The 18,212-nt window shown below is 48.9% G+C and overlaps 1 protein-coding gene across 1 annotated transcript in view; it reads right to left on the bottom strand.

The window, feature by feature from the left end:
- FRZB (frizzled related protein) overlaps positions 1-17,870 on the bottom strand; it is a 59,427-nt gene extending 41,557 nt beyond the window's left edge. The window contains exon 1 of the mRNA XM_075001469.1: positions 16,937-17,870. Coding sequence (XP_074857570.1) covers positions 16,937-17,411 — 475 coding nt within the window. The 5' untranslated portion in view covers positions 17,412-17,870. The remainder of the gene's footprint in view (positions 1-16,936) is intronic.
- Positions 17,871-18,212: the final 342 nt, after the last annotated feature.

Genomic DNA, 18,212 nt, shown 5'->3' with positions numbered 1-18,212 from the left:
GGATCTGAGCCACAAAAGCTGTCAAAGAGGCCTGTGCTCTCAGAGTGGGCCATAAGTGGAGGGGCTGGAACCCCTGTCAGCCCATAACATTCTTTAACAAAGGATGTAACCCAGGAAGAGAACCTTTGGCTGATACCAACTGACCCTTCATCCACTCTGCAGCAGCTATGAAGAGCTGAGTAGAGGGCGGCGGGGAGGCTTACAAAAGGGCTTTGTCCTCTCTAAATAAAAGGCCAAGGCCATCCTCACATCTAGGGTATGGAGAAGCCTGTTCCTTGCCTGACACATGAGGCTTTGGTTGAATGACTGGCAAGAAAACATCCTGGAACACATGGAAGCATGACACAACCTTGAACAAAAAAGCAGGGTGGGGGGCGCAATCTTTGTCTTTAAAGAAAGCAGTATAATGGGGATCTGCAGTGAGGTCCCGGAGCTCGGAAACCCGCCTGGCCGAGGTAATAGGCACCAGTAGGGACACCCTGTAGAATAGATGGAGAAGAGAACATGTTACCAGTGGTTCAACAGGTGGACCCACGAGCTTAGACAGCCCCAGATTAAGATTCCACTGTGGGACAGGCTGACGCACATGCGGGTAAAGCCTGTCCAGACCCTTGAGGAACCTGAGAACCAACAGATCTGCAAAGAGGGTCTTGCCCCCTGTCCCCACTGGAAGATGGAAATGGCTACTAGATGGACCTTGACCAAGAAAGGGGATAGCTCTTGAACCCTTAGGTTTAAAAGGTAATCTACAACAAGGGGAATTGGGGCAGCCATAAAGAACACCCTTTTTTTGTAGGCCAAGCATGGAAAAGTTTCCACTTGGCCATGGTGGAAGGCTTCATGCTCCCTAGCAGCACCCTCAGAACCTGGGCTGAACACTGAAGTTCCACAGCTGTCAGTCACAGAACTTCCAAGCTGTCAGGTGCAGGGACCACAGGTCTGGATGGTGGAGCCTTCCAAAGTCCTGAGTAATCAGGCTGGGACTAGCAGTAGTGCTATTGGTGTGTCACTGGATAGACAGGACAGGCTCAGGAGAGTGGAGAACCAGAGCTGCCTGGGCCACTAGGGCATGATGACAATCAATGATGCCCTGAACTAGCATACCCTCAGGAATACTTGGTGCACCAGGGGGAAGGAGGGACATGCATACACAACAGGTCCCTCGCCCATGGAGTAAGCAGCACATCCCCATGGGAGTACCTGCCTAGACCCATGAGGGACCAAAACCTTGTGCACTTCCTGTTCTGGCGCATAGCAGTCAGGTACAGACATGGAAATCTCCACCTGCAGAAGACCTGCAAGGCCCCATCTGCCTGAGGGACCACTTGTAGCTCAAGAAAGACCTGTTCAGATGGTCATCCAAAACATTCTGGGCACCAGGGAGATCGGGAACAATCGGGTGGATTTCCACCCTGATGTGGAGGTCCCACAGGTGAATGGCTTCCCAGCACAGTTGCTGGGAGTGGGCTCCGCTGTCTGTTGATGTAGGAGACCGCCATTGTATTATTGGATAGGATAAGAACTGACCTGCCTTGTAGCCATGCTGGTGAGTGGACCGCCCTCAACTCCCTGACGGTGATGTGCAGGGAGAGATCGTCCCTTGACCATATACCCTGCATCCACATGTCCCCAAGATGGGTACCCAACCCGGTGTCCAATGCATTGGTTATGAGCCGGAACGTTGGCAGTGGACTGGAGAACAGGACTCCTGCACACACCTCCTGCTCCCGGGTTCACCAGTCCAGGGAATGGAGTATGTCCTGGGGAACCATCACAACTCTTTCCCAAGTGTGGAAGGACAATTTGTGAGCCTGCACAAGCCACATCTGTAATGGGTGCATGTGGAGCCTGGCATGTTGAATCACATAGATGCATGGTGCCATCAGACCCAGGAGGTGCATGCAGACTCTTGCTGTGGTCATAGGGATGATGACCAGGAAGTGGGACCTGGGGAGGGAAGCCCTGGCTGCCAATGAGTCTAGGGTAGCACCCACAAACTCTATCACCTGAGCCGGGACTAGAGCCAATTTGGGCTCATTCAGGAGGCCCAGATCCTGCAAAAGGTCCCTGGCCAGAGCAATATGGGTTAGCACTTTGGCTGCGAAATGTCCTTGCAATAGCCAATCATCCAGGTATGGAAATACGGACCCCCCCCAGCTTCCGAAGGGCAGCAGCAATGATTGCCATGCACTTTATGAATACCCATGGAGCGGCTGACAGCCCAAAGAGGAGGGATGTAAATTGGTGATGTTCTCTGCCCGCAACAAAGCGCAGGAACCACTGGTGTTGGGGTGCAATGGAGATATGAAAATAAGCATCTCTTAGGTCAGCAACAGCATGCCAGTCTCTTGGAACCAGAGAGGGAATGATGGATGCCAGGCTCCCCATCTTGAATTTCCTCTTGGCTATGAAGGAATCTAGGTTCCAGAGATCGATGATGGGATGGAACCCTCCCTTTGCCTTGGGAATCAAGAAGTAACATGAGTAAAAACCCATACCAACCACCCCTGCAGGTACCTACTCCACTGTGCCCAGGGCAAGGAGCTAACCCACTTCCTCCTGTAGGAGGTGCTGGGGGCGGGGGGCTGAAGAGGGACAGGGAAGGGGATGGGAGGGAGGGAAAAAAATGGAAGGGAATAATGTAGCCCCTTGCCACCATATCCAGGACCCAGTGGTCTGAAGCAATGGCCTCCAAGGCCCGCTGGAAAGGGAACAAGCAATCCTGAAAAGGTAGGGCTGAGGCTGGTACACTGTTCTCAAGTGCACACTCAAAATCCTTGGTGGGGCCCCAAGGATTTGCCTGGTAGGCCTTGCCCGTGGTCCTGGGATGAGCAGTGAAGAGGTCTGCTGCTCCTATCCCACCATTCCTGCTACAGTGGTAGAAGTCCAGGCATGAACCCTTGTGGGAGGACCTGGGGGCATGCCTGCCAGAGAAGGTGTGCTACTGGGCGGCAGGGATATGAATGCCCAGAGACTTTGAGGTGGCCTGGGTATCCTTGAGCCCATGCAGGGGCTGGTTCGTCTGCTCTGAGGCCAGAGAGGGGCCCTCACAAGGGAGTCCTGGATTGTAGTCTGTAACTCAGGGGGCACCCCGAGCCCTGCAGCCAGGAGCTGCGGTGCATGACTAGCCCCATGGCCATGGACCAGGTATCTGCTGAGTTGAGGGCCGCCTGTGGTGCTGCCCTCAAAATGGCCCTGCCTTCCTCCATGAAGGCGCTGAACTTGGGCTTTCCTATCCAGGAAGCCAGTCCGCAAATTTATGCATTGCAACCCATGTATTAATCACATCGCCTGACAGCAGCACTTGCTGGTTGGCAATGTGGAACTGCAGGCACCCCAAGGCACAGGTCTTCTTGCCCAGCAAGTCCATCTTCTTGGTGTCCCTAGTCTTAGGGATTGTGCCTGGTTGCCCCACCCTCTCCTTATGGTTAAGCGTGTGTACAACTAAGGATCCAGGGAGCGGATGGGAAAAGAAGTACTTATTCCCCTCCTGAAGAACAAAATACCAGCCTCTGACCTTCTTATTGGTCAGGGGGATAGAAGCCAGAGTCTGCCACAGTGTCTTCAACTGCTTGGCAACCGTCTTATTGATAGGGAGGGCCACCCTAGAGGGGGTGTCTGGTTGCAGGATGTCCATTGTTGGGTTGGACTCCTCCAACACTCTCTCGGCTCGCGTGCCCAGGCTCTGTGCCAACCGCTGGAGGAGGTCTTGGTGCACCCTGGAGTCCATTGAGGGCATTGAGGGGAGGGTGGTTCCCAAGGCTGCATCAGAGGAAGAGGACAAAGATCTTTCCTGACCCAGGTCTCCCAGGGCCTCAGCGTGTGACAGGGCTTGAGAGACACACAGTGAAGGGCCTGTCAGAGTCCAGGCCACCTAGCCCTCAGCCTACAAAAGGTGAGGAAAAAACTGGCCTGACTGAGGCGAGTGCATCAAGGAGGTTGCCAAAGGTGGCACCCTGGATCTCAAGACAACAGAGCCCGATCTGGAGGGTTCCATGCCCTGGCTGTGGTGATAGCCCTTGAGGTCCAGAAGGCCACTGGGAAGGGCTGAGGTCTGCAGGGATCAAGAGTGTTGAAGCCCCAGCAGGGGACCAGGCTGAGGCTAATGATGATGCTGGCCCAAGCTGGACCAACAGGACCAGGCAGACTCTGCCCCAGAGTCCACGGAGTACTCTGATGCCAACCATGGCGGAGCAGAGGCAAAGACTGTGAGTGGGGCAACCAGCGCATGCTGAGCCATCAACTCCAGTTTTCCCCTGGTGCTGAAGGGGGACCAGAGGAGGCATTACCCTACTCAGGCCCGGATCAGCCAAGTCTGCCCTTAGTGCCGGGAATCACCCTCCCAACACTGGGTCCAGGGTAGGTGTGGGAACATGGGCTGGAGTAGAGGCTGCCCTTGTGCCAAGGCTGCCGCTAATGCTGCAGGTGCTGAACTCTGGTCAGCGACATGGTGCCAGTACCGAGGCATGCACCATCCTACTACTTGACTGGCCTTTGGCCATGGTCTTCCCCTGAGCCCAGTACCAGCAGAGAAGGAGGGAGAGCTCAATAAGGTCCCTGGCTGTCTCAAAGGCCTCAGGAACGGACGGCATCAATAGACTCCCTGCCAAGCTGGACACCCAGCCCGGGCTCTGTCTTTCATCTGGTTGACTGGGTCTGGGCTCAGCACCTCAGGGTACCATGTGCCCCACTTGAGGGTGTATGGAGGACCCGCGCCGGTGAGGCAATTTGCTCCTACTAGGACTCCTTTTCTTCTGGGGCACTGGGGACTGAGACCGGTTCCAGGGCCTGCATGGTGCCGGGTAGGCACAGAGAAGTCCTGATGCCTCCCACATCGAAGCCGGTGCACTCTTTGTTGATGGTGATGGATCCAACTCTGGTGACAGGCACGGGACAGGCTCTGTCAGGAGAATCTTAAGGCACAGCTCCTGCTTGTGCTTGGTCCGTGGCTTGAAGGACCTGCAGATCTTGCAGGCCTCTGACAAGTGAGCCCTACCCAGACACTTAAGGCAAGCCATATGAGGATCACTGCAGAGCATCCGCCTCAAGGAGCTCCTGCAGGGTTTAAAGCCCTGAGGGCCAGGCATGCCCTGCTGCACAAGGACATTGTGGCCCATGACTAACAACTAACTAACAACTACTAGCACTTAACAAGTACTCAACAACTAAAGAACTTGAGATAAGAATTATATATACGACTACTAGAGGACACTTGCTGAGGGCAAGAGTATGTTCCAATGACCATCACCAGAGTAAGAAAGAACTGAAGAGGCGTGGAGCCAGCAGGGGTATATATAGGATGAAATGCTGGCACCACTCCAAGGGATGTCCTGCTGACTCAACAGGTACTGCTAAGGGGAAAACTTTTGACGAAGCATACACACTGAACACACACACATACATGGAATGGACATAAGCAAGCGCTCGAAAAAGAATCTGTCATATTGTAGTCTGGATAGGAAAGACAGAAGCCCTAACCAGGGTCATGGAAGGAACCCAAACAGTCTCCTGCATCCCAGAAATGGAGAATGGGCTTTTGGCTTTGATATTGCCTCATCCCTCACCCAGGCTGGCCTCATTATCTTTGTAGCAGTCGCAAATCAGTAGATTTTGTGATTGGGAACCTGGTAATATTTCAAGCTCCAGTAACAGAGGCTCATGGGAACACAAATGGACACAAGGAACTGGAGTATGGCTTATGGGATAACTCCCTGTTCAGTACAGAGTTCAACAAGATGATTTAATAGGGTTCTCTTGGTCATTAAGTTTAACACTTTGAAGGGTCTCCTGAAAATGGCAGCTAGAAATGTGGTTGCTGGAACGAAAAAATAGGTGGCAAAGACAGGCCTGCTAGATCAGTGTTAAAGAAAAGTGTATCTGAAAATAATCAAATAAGCTGATGCATGGAAATATTTTGTTAGGATGACAAGCTTAAAAAGATCTCCAGTAATATTACATGAGGGATATTGGCATAAGGCAAATCTACGTAAGGCCACTAATGTAGTGGTCAATTAAACCTGAATTATCTAACTTGTTAATTAGGGCCAGTCCCCTGACCTTTTGGGGCCCATACACCCATTGTCACATATGCTTGAAAACTGACCTCATGTGCGACATCAAGGAAGAATGTGCATTTTTCAGAATGTGCATCAAGAGGACACACGTCATCAACTGTACTTCAAATTATGCAAAAGTGCATCAGGGAGTGTAGAGCTCAAAATTAACTTTGCTGGTGAGAATGATGAGTGCAAATTAGCAAGCACAGTTACCCTATATGTAAATTACTTTGTGTTATGAACTGTTTCCTCCTTTTGTCCTATTATAATTTTATTAAACTAATGCATGAAGATCGCCTCTTAAAAGCAAATAAAAATAAGCCTTTTCTGAAAATCAACAGAAAATGCATGCTATTAAAAATATATAATTAACTTATTGTAGTGTGAATTAGGCAAATTGTACAGGCTGAACCTCTCTAATCCAGCACTCTCTTATCTGGCAACATCCATAATCTGATATGATTTCAATTATCATGGTTGTAGCCAAGTTTCCCACAGTCCCATAAAGTTTTTAAAGCAATGTAATTCCCATTGATTTGAGTGGGGATTTTGCTTGTTTCCTTTGATATAAGCAAGAGAAGAATCAAGCCAAGTGCATCTGAACTGATTTTTAGCTTGAAGTTGTTACACACTTCACTTCAGGGGATGTCAGTCAAAACTAATTCATTAAGCTGACTTCCACTGTGCTAGCTATACAACCCTTTGCAGGATCACAGCATTACAGTATTTTTCATGTAAGAAACTAAAATAGTTTACACTAAGTTGCATAACACCTTGCTGAGATGGGTAAATTACACCCATTTTACAGATGAAATAACTTTCCCAAGGTCAGACAGAGAGTCAGGGACAGAAGTGAGGACTAATATTCTATGATGCAACACAGAGGGGTGGGGAACCCCCAGCCCATGGGTCCAATTCAGCCCCTGCTTGCCTGGCTCTGGTCCATGAGGCTCAAGGCTCCCCACTCCGCTGGTGCCAGAGCCAGGCAAGTCAGGGCCAGATCCAGCCCACAGGCTCTGCTGGGGGATGAGAGTTGTGGGGAGAAGGGGAAGAAGCAGGAGAGGGATTCAGCTTAAAGACAATGTTTGTTGCTGTTGAGCCCTCTGAAAGAGCCAGTTTTTAATTGCCATTATTTTTATTTATTATTATTTTAGTAACATAAATCTCTGATTCTAGTAAAAGAACTTACTGTTCCAAGTAAAAGCAGTAGGTTTCACTGATGAAGCAGTAGGCTGAAGTGATGCCTCAAATCTCTGTAGTGCTGCGGTTTTGTTTCTGACACCTTCTTACCAGCCCTGCTCTCTTACAGCATGGTTTAGAAAGGGATCTTCAGAAGGCAGACTTATGGCTGTCTTCCTCAATGTACAATAGACATATTCACATATTCATAAAGTGTTAAATAACTTCATGTTCTATCCCATCTTAGAAAATGTGCCAGTGGAATTCTCCTGCAACCAGAAGCAGGTCAAATAGGGACCTTTAACATCAGTTCAATCCTTTTAACAGGCTAAGGATGAAAATCTCACCCTAGCAATCCAACAACTTGGAGTGACAATCCACATGCACAAATATGAGTAAAGAAACAAAATTTTAATTAAAAATACTATTTGCTGTGTTGTGGATTAACTGAAAGGAACTCTGCAAACACATTTTCTACAATGGGATAGATTACAGAGTTATTTCACTGTGAATATGTACACTGAGTTGTTCAAGAGAGAGGGCTCATGAGTAGAGAAAATTAATTGGAACCAGGGCTTTGGAGCTTTATTCCTGACTCTGTCACTTGACTATGAGCATAGTTACATCATTTAATAGCCCCATGCTTAATTTGCCCTTTTATAGAATGGGTTGAATAATACTTACCTTAGCCAGTCAAAGTTCAGAAAGAAATCTGTGAACCCTACACTTTCATTACACCTTTTGTTCAAAGTACTATTATTTTGTGGTTAATATTTTCATTTTGATTATTAAAATCTTTTCAGTAATGAAGATAAATTTATATTTCATCAACAATACTAGGTGCAGAAAGTGCATTCCTGAGAGGACAGAAAATTAGAAGACATGCCTTGAACAAGAACCATTTAATTAGTCTGTTATTTGTATTAATGATGTTTTCTACTTGGGCACACTCCTACAGAATAATATACATTCTCATCTTATCTCTTCCTAGATTGGGAAGATTCCATTATATTTTTAAACGGGAGGATTTATTTTCCCACCACCAGGAGAATCCCTTCAGTCCACTGAATAGTATGTTGGTTTAATTTTTAAACCCCAGAAATAAGAGTGTCATCAGGTTTCCAGTCACTGAGGTATTCATGGATTTCACATGAGCCTCTTTCAAAGAGATTATTGTGCTACTGTGGTCCTTAGCAATAGGTAACTCAGGGGCAATTTTAGAGAAAATTCCTCCCTTCAGTTTTGAATGCTACTGCTTTCAAATATCTGCTGACTCGCCAAGCCTCACACAGTTTGGACCCATTTTTAAGGCAGTTTTGAAAATATCTCAATACTGCTAAGGAAACAGTCTGTAAATGTGCTTCAAAATGAGACATTCACAAACCTATTCCTAATTCAGGAATTCAAAACCAGCCTCACTGAAATTCTTCCAGCAGATTTGCGGCCCAGAGAAGCAGCAACAACAGATCTATAGACAGACAAGGAGATAGATGTGCGGTACAGCTGTGGAGCTGGAAAGGTTAGAGATGAGGAGAAGGGTTAGTTACGGAAATAACAGGACTAGAGTTTGCTTGAGGCATTGGTTTAGGGCTGTAGAAGGGAATACAAGAGTTAAAAGGAGTGAAATGATAGTGTAAAAGGTAGAAGTAGAGGTATTGGTATGGGACTAAAATATACAGGTAGGGGAAAGAAGTAATGGCTGGGTTCAAATGGGAAAGGTTAAATGGGTGCATGACTAGAAGACTGCTGTGAAATAGGGTATAAGATGTGATTGGAGAATGATGGGAGTTGCTTTATATGGAAAAGGATGAAAAGTAAGGGTCAACAGAATGATGACAATAGCAATGAGTTACATCTATAGCATCTTTCATCCAAAGCACTTTGTTACGGGTCAGAAAGAACAAAAAGGTGACACCAAAGGTGACACAAAACACATTAACAAATTGGTGCAATCTGGTGCAACTTACACATCAAGGTCTGAAAGCCAGAGCTGTCACAGACTGAGCAAGTAACTGAAGAGTAAATAGGTGTAACATGATGCACAGATGCAAACCTGCTCTATCTTACAAGTGTTAATAATTTTTCTCACTACACCATCCTCTACTGCCAACTTTGGCATATAAGTCAAACCACTCACCAATAGTTAACTTATACTACCATTAATTTTATCTTCAAGTGTGACCAGAGATCTGTATTTGTCTCTGATGACATGAACACTGAGATATTGATCACTTTGTAAACATTCAGGATTCTAGCATCAGACCCTTGACCAAATTCCAGTCCTAGCCAAATCCCAAAATTACCCATTGCCTAATTTAGCTTATCTCAGCTTTTTCAATTGGAAATAAATTGGTTTCTTTCTCCATTGTTTGTTCTAGTATGTCATTTTGCTGTGCACTATTAAACAGGTTCTGTACTCCAAGAAAAGGTAGCTTTTTTTGATTAAAAGAGCCAGCCCTCAACCAACGACAGCTTTGTAGTGTTCTGACTACAAAAAGTAGCCCTGATTTGAAATGAGAAAGTAGGCCAATCACCTAGTTATCTAGGGTGTTTATACACAAATGCCAAGAAGCCTGGGAAACAAATAGGAAGAATTAGAGACTCTGGCACAGTCAAAGGAGTATGAGGTGATTGCAATAATGGAGAGTTGGTGGGATGACTCGCATAACTGGAGCACTGACATGGAAGGGTATAAACTGTTTAGGAAGGACAAGCAGGGGAGGAAAGGAGGAGTGATGCTGTATGTAAGAGAGCAGTATGATCACTCAGAGCTCCAGTATATGGAGAGAGAAAAGCCAGTTGAGAGTCTTTAAATTAAGCTTAGAGGGAGAAACAACATATGTGATGTTGTGGTTGGTGTCTGCTATAGACCACCAGATCAGGTAGATGAAGTGGACGAGGATTTCTTCAGACAACTAAGAGAAGCTTCCAAATCACAGGTCCTGGTTTTCATGGGAGACTTTAATCACCCAGACGTTTGTTGGGAAACCAATACAGCAGCACACAGACAATCCAGAAAGTTTTTGGAGGATGTTGGGGATAACTTCTTGGTACAAGTGCTGAAGGAACCAAGCATGAGCTGTGCACAGCTTGACCTGTTGCTCACAAACATGGGATGTAGAGGTAACAGAAGAGGGTGGAAGCCTGGGCTACAGTGATCATGAGATGGTGGATTTCAGGATCCTGACAAAAGGAAGGAAGGTGAGTAGTAAAATACAGACCCTTGATTTCAGAAGAGCAGAGTTCAACTTTCTCAGAGAACTGATGGGCAGGATCCCCTGGGAAGCTATGTTTGCCTTCCTGCTGGACAACAGACAGGATGTTGTATGTCCCAAGAGCAAGCTGGTTGCCATTTTGGATGAGAAGATTAGAGGACTTGAGGCGCAAGTATCAACCCTCAGGTCCATCAGAGAGGGTAAAGACTTTCCGGATAGAAGGCGCCATTTAGTACTGCTAGAACAACAGGCTGTTCAAAACAGGGAAGAAAACTGGAAGCATGTTACCTCCAGGAGAAGAAAACCAATTCAGGTCTCCCCAATTCCAGTGGAGTTAAGCAACCGCTTTTAGTCTCTCTGCACAGGTGATACCGTGGAGATAACTGGGGCAGATACCTCCAGGGAATGGATCAGAAGACCCCACGGATTTTAATGCATGGGATGCGTAGTCCTAATGATGGGGGTTCTGTAACCACCACCCCTAAGAAGATGGGTGGTGGCGGTCATGGACTCCCTCCTAAGAGAGATGGAGTCATCCATCTGCCGTCCAGACCTAGAATCCCGGCAAGTTTGCTGCTTGCCAGAAGCTAGAATCTGGGATTTTACAGAGTCTCTTCCAAAAATTATGAAGCCTGCCGACTATTACCCTTTCCTAGTTCTCCACGTAGGAACTAATGATACAGCCAAGAGAGACCCTGACAAGATCACTGCCAATTACACAACTCTAAGAAGAAAGATCAAGGAATATTGAGCACAAGTGGTGTCCTTCTCCCTGTGGAAAGAAGGGGTCCACATAGGGATTGTCAAAGTGCCGAGGTAAATGCGTGGTTACGTAGGTGGTGTGACAGAGAGGGATTTGGTTTCTTTGACCATGGGATTCTGTTCTGTGAACAAGGTTTGCTTGGAAGAGAATGGGGTCCACCTAAAGAATAGAGGAAAGAGCATCTTTGTGTGCAGGCTTCAGCCTAGTGAGGAGGGCTTTAAACTAGGTTCATCAGGGGGATGGTGACACAAGCCTTGAGGTAAGTGGGGAAGGAGTAGGGAAAGACAAAGTAGGATTCCTGGGAGAAAAGGAGAAAGTGGGCCAATCAGCCACTTCTCTAAGGTACTTGTACACAAATGCAAAAAGCCTCGGAAACAGTATGGAAGAGTTAGAGGTCCTGGCACAGACTAAGAAGTATGAGGTGGTTGGAATAACGGAGAGTTGGCGGGATGACTCGCATAACTAGAGCACGGTCATGGAAAGTTTTAAACTGTTTAGGAAGGACAGGGAGGGAAGAAAAGCAGGGAGAGTTGCACTGTATGTGAGGGAGCAGTATGATAGCTCAGCACTCCAGTATAAGGAGGGAGAAAAGCCAATTGAGTGTCTTTGGGTTAAGCTTACAGGAGGAAGCAACAGAGGTGATGTTGTAGATGGCGTCTGCTTTAGACCGCAAGATCAGTTATTTGAGGATTTCTTCAGACAACTAAGAGAAGCTTCCAAATCACAGGCCCTGGTTCTCATGGGAGATTTTAATCATCCAAACATTTGTTGGGAAACCAATACGGCAGCACACAGACAATCCAGAAAGTTTTTGGAGACTTTTGGGGATAACCTCGTGGTACAAAGGCTGATGGAACCGATCAGGGGCCATGCACTACTCAACCTGCTGCTCACAAACAGGGAAGAACTAGTAGGAGGAATAGAAGTGGGTGGCAACCTGGGCTGCAGAGACCACGAGATGGTGGATTTCAGGATCCTGACAAAAGGAAGAGAAGGGGAGCAGTAAAATACAGACCCTTGATTTCAAAAAAGCAGACTTTGACTCCCTGAAAGAACTCATGGTTAGGATCCCTTAGGAAATGAATATGAAGGGGAAGAGAGTTCAGGGGAAGTGGCAGTATTTTAAAAAAGTCCTACTGAAGGCACAGGAACAAACAATTCCAATGCATAGTAAGAAATGTAATTATGGCAAGCAACCAGCTTGGCTTAACAGGGAAATTCTTAGTCAGGTTAAACTCAAAAAGGATGCATATAAGTGGAAACGTGGGCAGCTGACTAAAGAGGAGTATAAATATATGGCAGGAGCATGCTGGGCAGTAATCAGGAAAGCGAAAGCACAATTGCAACTGCAGCTGGCAAGAGATGCAAAGGGTAACAAAACAGGTTTCTACAGGCATGTTAGCAATAAGAGGGTTATCAGGGAAGGTGTGGGGCCATTACCGGATGAGGGAGGTAACCTAGTGACAGATGATGTAAGAAAAGCTGAAGTACTCCATACATTTTTTGCCTCAGTCTTCACAGGCAAGGACAGCTCCCACAATATGGTGTTAGACACTGAAGTATGGGAAGTGAGAGGGCAGCCCTCAGTAAGGAAGGAATGAGTTAAGAGCTGCTTAGAAAAACTAGATGTACACAGATCCATGGGTCTGCACTGAATGCACCCAAGGGTGCAGACAGACTGAAGGAACTGGCAGACTGAGGGAATTGACAGATGTCATTGCCAAGCCTTTGGCCATTATCTTTGAAGACTCTATGAGATCAGGAGAGACTCAGGATGATTGGAAAAAGACAAATGTTGTGCCCATCTTTAAAAAAGGAAAGAAGGACAATCCAGGGAACTCTAGACTGGTCAGCCTTACCTCAGTCCCCAGAAATATCATGGAGAGGATGATCAAGGAATCTATTTTGAAGCACTTGGAAGAGGGGAAAGTGACGAAAACTGGTCAACATGGATTCACCAAGGGCAAGTCCTGCCACACCAATCTGATTAGCTTCCATGATAAAGTAACAGGCTCTGTGGACATGGCAAAGTCAGTGGATGTAACACACCTTGATTTCAGCAAAGTTTTTGATACAGTCTCCCACAACATTCTTGCTCATAAGTTAAGGAAGTATGGATTGGATTCATGGACTATAAGATTGACAGAAAGCTAGCTTGACAGTTGGGCCCAATGGGTCAATGGCTTAATATCTACATGGTTGTCAGTTTCAAGTGGAACGCCCCAAGGATTGTTTCTGGAGCCAGTGTTGTTCAACACCTTTATTAATGATCTAGACAAGGGACTGGATTGCTCCCTCAGCAAGATTGAGGCTGACACCAAGCGAGGGGTAGAGGTAGATACATTGCAGGGTAGAGATAGGATTCAGAGTGACCTGGATAAATTGGAGTATTGGGCCAAAATAAATCTGACGCAGTTCAACACGGAGAAGTGTAGAGTCCTGCACTTGCGACGGAAGAATCCCAAGCATTGTTATAGGCTGGGGACCACCTAGCTCAGCAGCAGTACAGCAGAAAGGGACCCAGGGATTATGGTGGATGCAAGAGTGGATTTGAGTCAACAGTGTGCCCTTGTAGCCAAAAAGGCTAATGGCATACTGGGGTGCATTAGGAGGAGCATTTTGAGCAGATCTAGAGAAGTTGTTGTTCCTCTCTGTTTGGCACTGGTGAGGCTACATCTGGATTATTGCATCCAGTGTTGGGCTCCCCAGTGTTGAAAGGATGTGGATGTGCTGGAGCAGGTTCGGTGGAGGGCAATGAAAATGATTCAGGGGCTGGAGCATGACCTATGAGGAGAGGCTGGGGGATTTGGGCTTATTTAGTTTGCAGAAGAGAAGACAGAGGGGTGATTTAGCAGCAGCCTTCAACTTTCTGAAGGGGAGCTCTAAAGAGGATGGAGAGAAACAGTTCTCACTGGTGACAGAAGGCAGAACAAGGAGCAATGGTCTGAAGTTACAGAAGGAGAGGATTAGGTTGCATATCAGGAAAAACTACTTCATCAGGAGGGTGGTGAAGCACTGGAATGTGTCGCCTAGAGAGGAGGTGGAGTCTCCATCCCTAGAAGTTTTTATGTCTCTGCTTGAAAAAGTCCTGGATGGGATAACTTATTGGGGTTGATCCTGCGTTGGGCATGGGCTGGACTCAATGACCTCCTGAGGTCCCTTCTAGCCCTAGGATTCTATGATATGAAGAAGAAAGGTATTCAGGATAACTGGCAGTTTTTTAAAGAAGCCTTACTGAAGGCACAGAAAAAAAAACAAAAAAATCCTGATGTGCAGTAAGAAAAGCAAATATGGTAGGCAACCAGCTCGGCTTACCAGGGAAATGCTTAGTGAGCTTAAACTCAAAAAAGATGCGTACAAGAAGTGTAAACTTGGACAGATGACTAAGGAGGAGTATAATTCTACTGCTGGAGACTTCAGGGGAGTAAGCAGGAAGGTGAAAGCACAATTGGAACAGCCACTAGGAAGGGATGCAAAGGGTAACAAGAAGGGTTTTTGCAGATAGGTTAACAATAAGAAGCTGGTAAGGGAGAGTGTGGGGCCATTACTGGGTGAGGGAGGTAAGCTGGTGACAGATGATATGGGAAGTACTCAAGGCTTTTTTTTGCCTCTGTCTTCAGGGACAAGGCCAGCTCCCAGACTACGGCACTAAGCAATGCAGTATGGGAAGGAGCTGGGAAGCTGTCACTGGGGAAAGAATAGGGTAAGGGCTATTTAGAAAAGCTAGACATTGGTCTGGATTTAATGCATCCAAGGGTGCTGAGGGAAATGGCAAATGTCATTGTAGAGCATTTGGCCATTATTGTTGAAAACACATGGAGATCATGAGAAGTAGTAGTGTCCATCTTTAAAAAAGGAAAGTCATTCCAGGGAACTGGAAACTGGTCAGCTGTACTTCAGTCCCCAGAAAAATCATGGAGGCGATCCTCAAGGAATCCATTTTGAAGCACATGGAAGAGGGGAAAGTGATCAAGAGCAGCCAACATGGATTCACTAAGGGCAAGTCATGCCTGACCAATCTGATTATCTTCTCTGATGAGGCTCTGTGGACATGGGGAAGTCAATGGATGACATATACCTTGAATTTAGCAAAGCTTTTGATACAGTCTCCCACAATATTCTTGCCCATAAGTTAAGGATATATAAATTGGATAAATGGACTGTAAGGTGGAGAGAAAGAGGGCTAGATGGTCGAGTGATCAATGACTCAATGTCTGGTTGGCAGTCAGATTCAAGGGGAGTACTTCAACAATCGGTTCTAGAGCTGATACTGTTCAATATATTTATTAATGACCTGAATGAGGGGACGAATTGCACTCTCAGCAAATTTGCAGATGACACTAGGCTACGGTGGCAGGTAGATATGATGGAGTGTAGGGATAGAGTCCAGAGCGACCTAGATAAATTGGAGGTTTGGGCCAAAAGAAACCTGATGAGGTTCAGCAAGGACAAGTACAGAGTCCTGCACTTGAGATGGAAGAATCCCAAGCACTGTTATGAGGGGGGACCAACTGGTTAAGCAACAGTGCAGCAGAAAAGCACCTGGGGATCATGGTGGATGCGAAGCTGGATTTGAGTCAACAGTGTGCCCTGGTATCCAAGAAGGCTAATGGAATATCGGGCTGTATTAGAAAATGCATTTTAGAGAAGATCTAGAGAAGCTATTATTCCCCTCTATTCGGCACTGTCAAGGCCACATCTGGAGTATTGTGCCCAGTTCCAGGGCCCCCCAGTATAGAAAGGATGTGGATGCATTCTATCAAAGCAAAAAAGCAGTCCAGTAGCACTTTAAAGACTAACAAAATAATTTATTAGATGATGGGCTTTCGTGGGACAGACCCACTTCTTCAAACCTACAGCCCTACCAGAACAGACTCAATATATAAAGCACAAAGGTCTACAAATTGTTATCAAGGTCAACAAATTAGAAAAATTGTTATCATTGCTGGCAAATCAGATAGAAGAGCAACAGAGTCCTTAAAGTGCGACATACCTGCTTGTTTGTTTTGATCGTCCAATAATGTCCAATTGCTGATCCAAAATCTGTGCTGTTATTTCCTTTTTTATTTAATGAAGTGTACATAGTGGCTAGAATTGGCTTTGATGGGGGTCCACGAATGGTTTGGGGGTGATTGGGGGATCCACAAATGGTTGGGGGGGCTGGAGGGGCTGTACTAGTATAAAGATTGGAACCCCTGCTCTAAGTTATATCTAGCTGCGGCGGCCTCCAAGAGGCCTTTCTAGAGCACCACAGCTCTGTAGCTACGTTTTTTTTTTCATTGGCCCTGTTCCCTTTGCTTGGAGCTATAAAGGTGATCACGGTGGTGCAGGTCAGTCTACCTTGTCTCAGTCTTACCTAGGTGCCCCTCTTGCCATCAGAGAATCCCCATGCAGCTGGCTGAACCGGCTTATCATAGAATCCTAGGGCTGGAAGGAATCTCAACATCGAGTCCAACCCCCGGCCTAACGCAGGATCAGATGAGAAGGGGCACGGGCCGCGCTCCTGGGGTGCGAGCAGGGAGGGGATGAGCTGTGCTCTTGGGGCAGGGGCAGGAAGGGAGGCGGGCTGAGCTTAAACGGGGCGCAGCGTGGGCTGCAGGGGGAGCAAGAGAAGAACGGCCGGGCTCGGGAGGGGAGGGGAGGGGAGGGGAACAGGCAAGGCCGGGCTGCGCGGGCGCGGTCGGGAAGGAGGACGGGCCGGGCGGCACGGGCGCTGTACTCACCGGCTCCCTCGGCTGTGACGATGGCCTCGGGGGAGATGCAGACCCCGCGGTCGTAGAGCGGCAGCTCCTCGCAGGCCAGGCTCTCGGGCCAGGCGTGGCGGTACTTGACAAGGACGGGCTCGCAGCCGGCGCGGGCCCGCTCGCACACCGACTTGCAGGGCTTGATGGGCTCATGCTGGAAGTCGATGGTGCAGATGGGCGCGTACATGGCGCAGAGGAAGAAGAGCAGGTCGGCGCTGCAGTGGGTGCCCAGCAGCCCCTCGAACTGCTCCATGGCCAGGATGGCGTTGGCCTGGGTGCTGTGGTGCAGGTGGTTGGGCATCTTGGTCATGTTCCAGGGCAGGGACTTGCAAAGCGGGATGCGGACGGGCTCGCAGGCGGCGCCCCGGGCCCCGGGCACCCTGCCGAGGAAGAGCCCGGCCAGGGCCAGGAGCAGCGCGCCCAGCAGCCTCGCGCCGGAGCCGCGGCACAGCATGGTCTCGCCGGGCGCGGGGCCTCGCACACACGCGCTCCCCGACCTGGCAGAGTCGCCCCCCGACAGCCTCCTCTCGGCCCCCTTTGCTCCGGCGCCCAGCTGCCCCGGCGGCGCCCACCCCGCGCGGCGCTAGGGGTCGCGGCTCGCAGCCCGAGGCCCGGCGGGCGGCAGCGGCACTTGGCGGGCTGGCGGAAAGTTGGCTGGGGCTCAGCCGCCGGGCCCCGCCACGCACTGAGCGCTCTAGCGGCAGCCCCGCTCCTTTTCCCTGCCAGCGCCCGGCCGGAGAGCCCGGCTCCTCCTCCAGCCGCTCCTCGGCCGCGGCGGGGAGGAGGGGATGGCCTGACCTGCGGCTGCAGGAACTTCCATAAGGATAAGCCGCTGCTTGTCCCGGACCCCCGCCCCCGCGTCCCTCGGGAGAGCGCCGCGCTCTCAGCTTTCGCTGGGGCGCAGCGAGGGGGAGGCGCGTGAGGCTCGTCCCTGTACAGCTGGCGGGGGAGCAGCTGCGCCCGCCAGGCCGGCCAACCCCCCCCCGCCCTCAGACACACACACAGCCTGGGCTGCCGGCGCTCAGCTGCCCGCGGCGATCGGCCGGCCGGCCCCCTTCCCTCCTCCCGCAGCACGCCCATAACCTCTGCCGCCCTCAGCTCTGGCTTTAGAGCTGCGCCCAGCCTGAGAGCCAACCAGCCGCCCGCCCAGCGCCGCCCGGCGCGGGGGAAAGGAGAGGCGCGTCCCCCCAGAGCCAAGGCGCAAGGAGGTGGGTTCTGCCCGGTCCGGCTGCGAACCACCCCCTCGGGCTCATTC

Source organism: Carettochelys insculpta, chromosome 8 (genome assembly GCF_033958435.1).
Source record: "Carettochelys insculpta isolate YL-2023 chromosome 8, ASM3395843v1, whole genome shotgun sequence".
Classification (NCBI taxonomy): domain Eukaryota; kingdom Metazoa; phylum Chordata; order Testudines; family Carettochelyidae; genus Carettochelys; species Carettochelys insculpta.
This window is presented reverse-complemented; position numbering and strand designations above follow the sequence as displayed.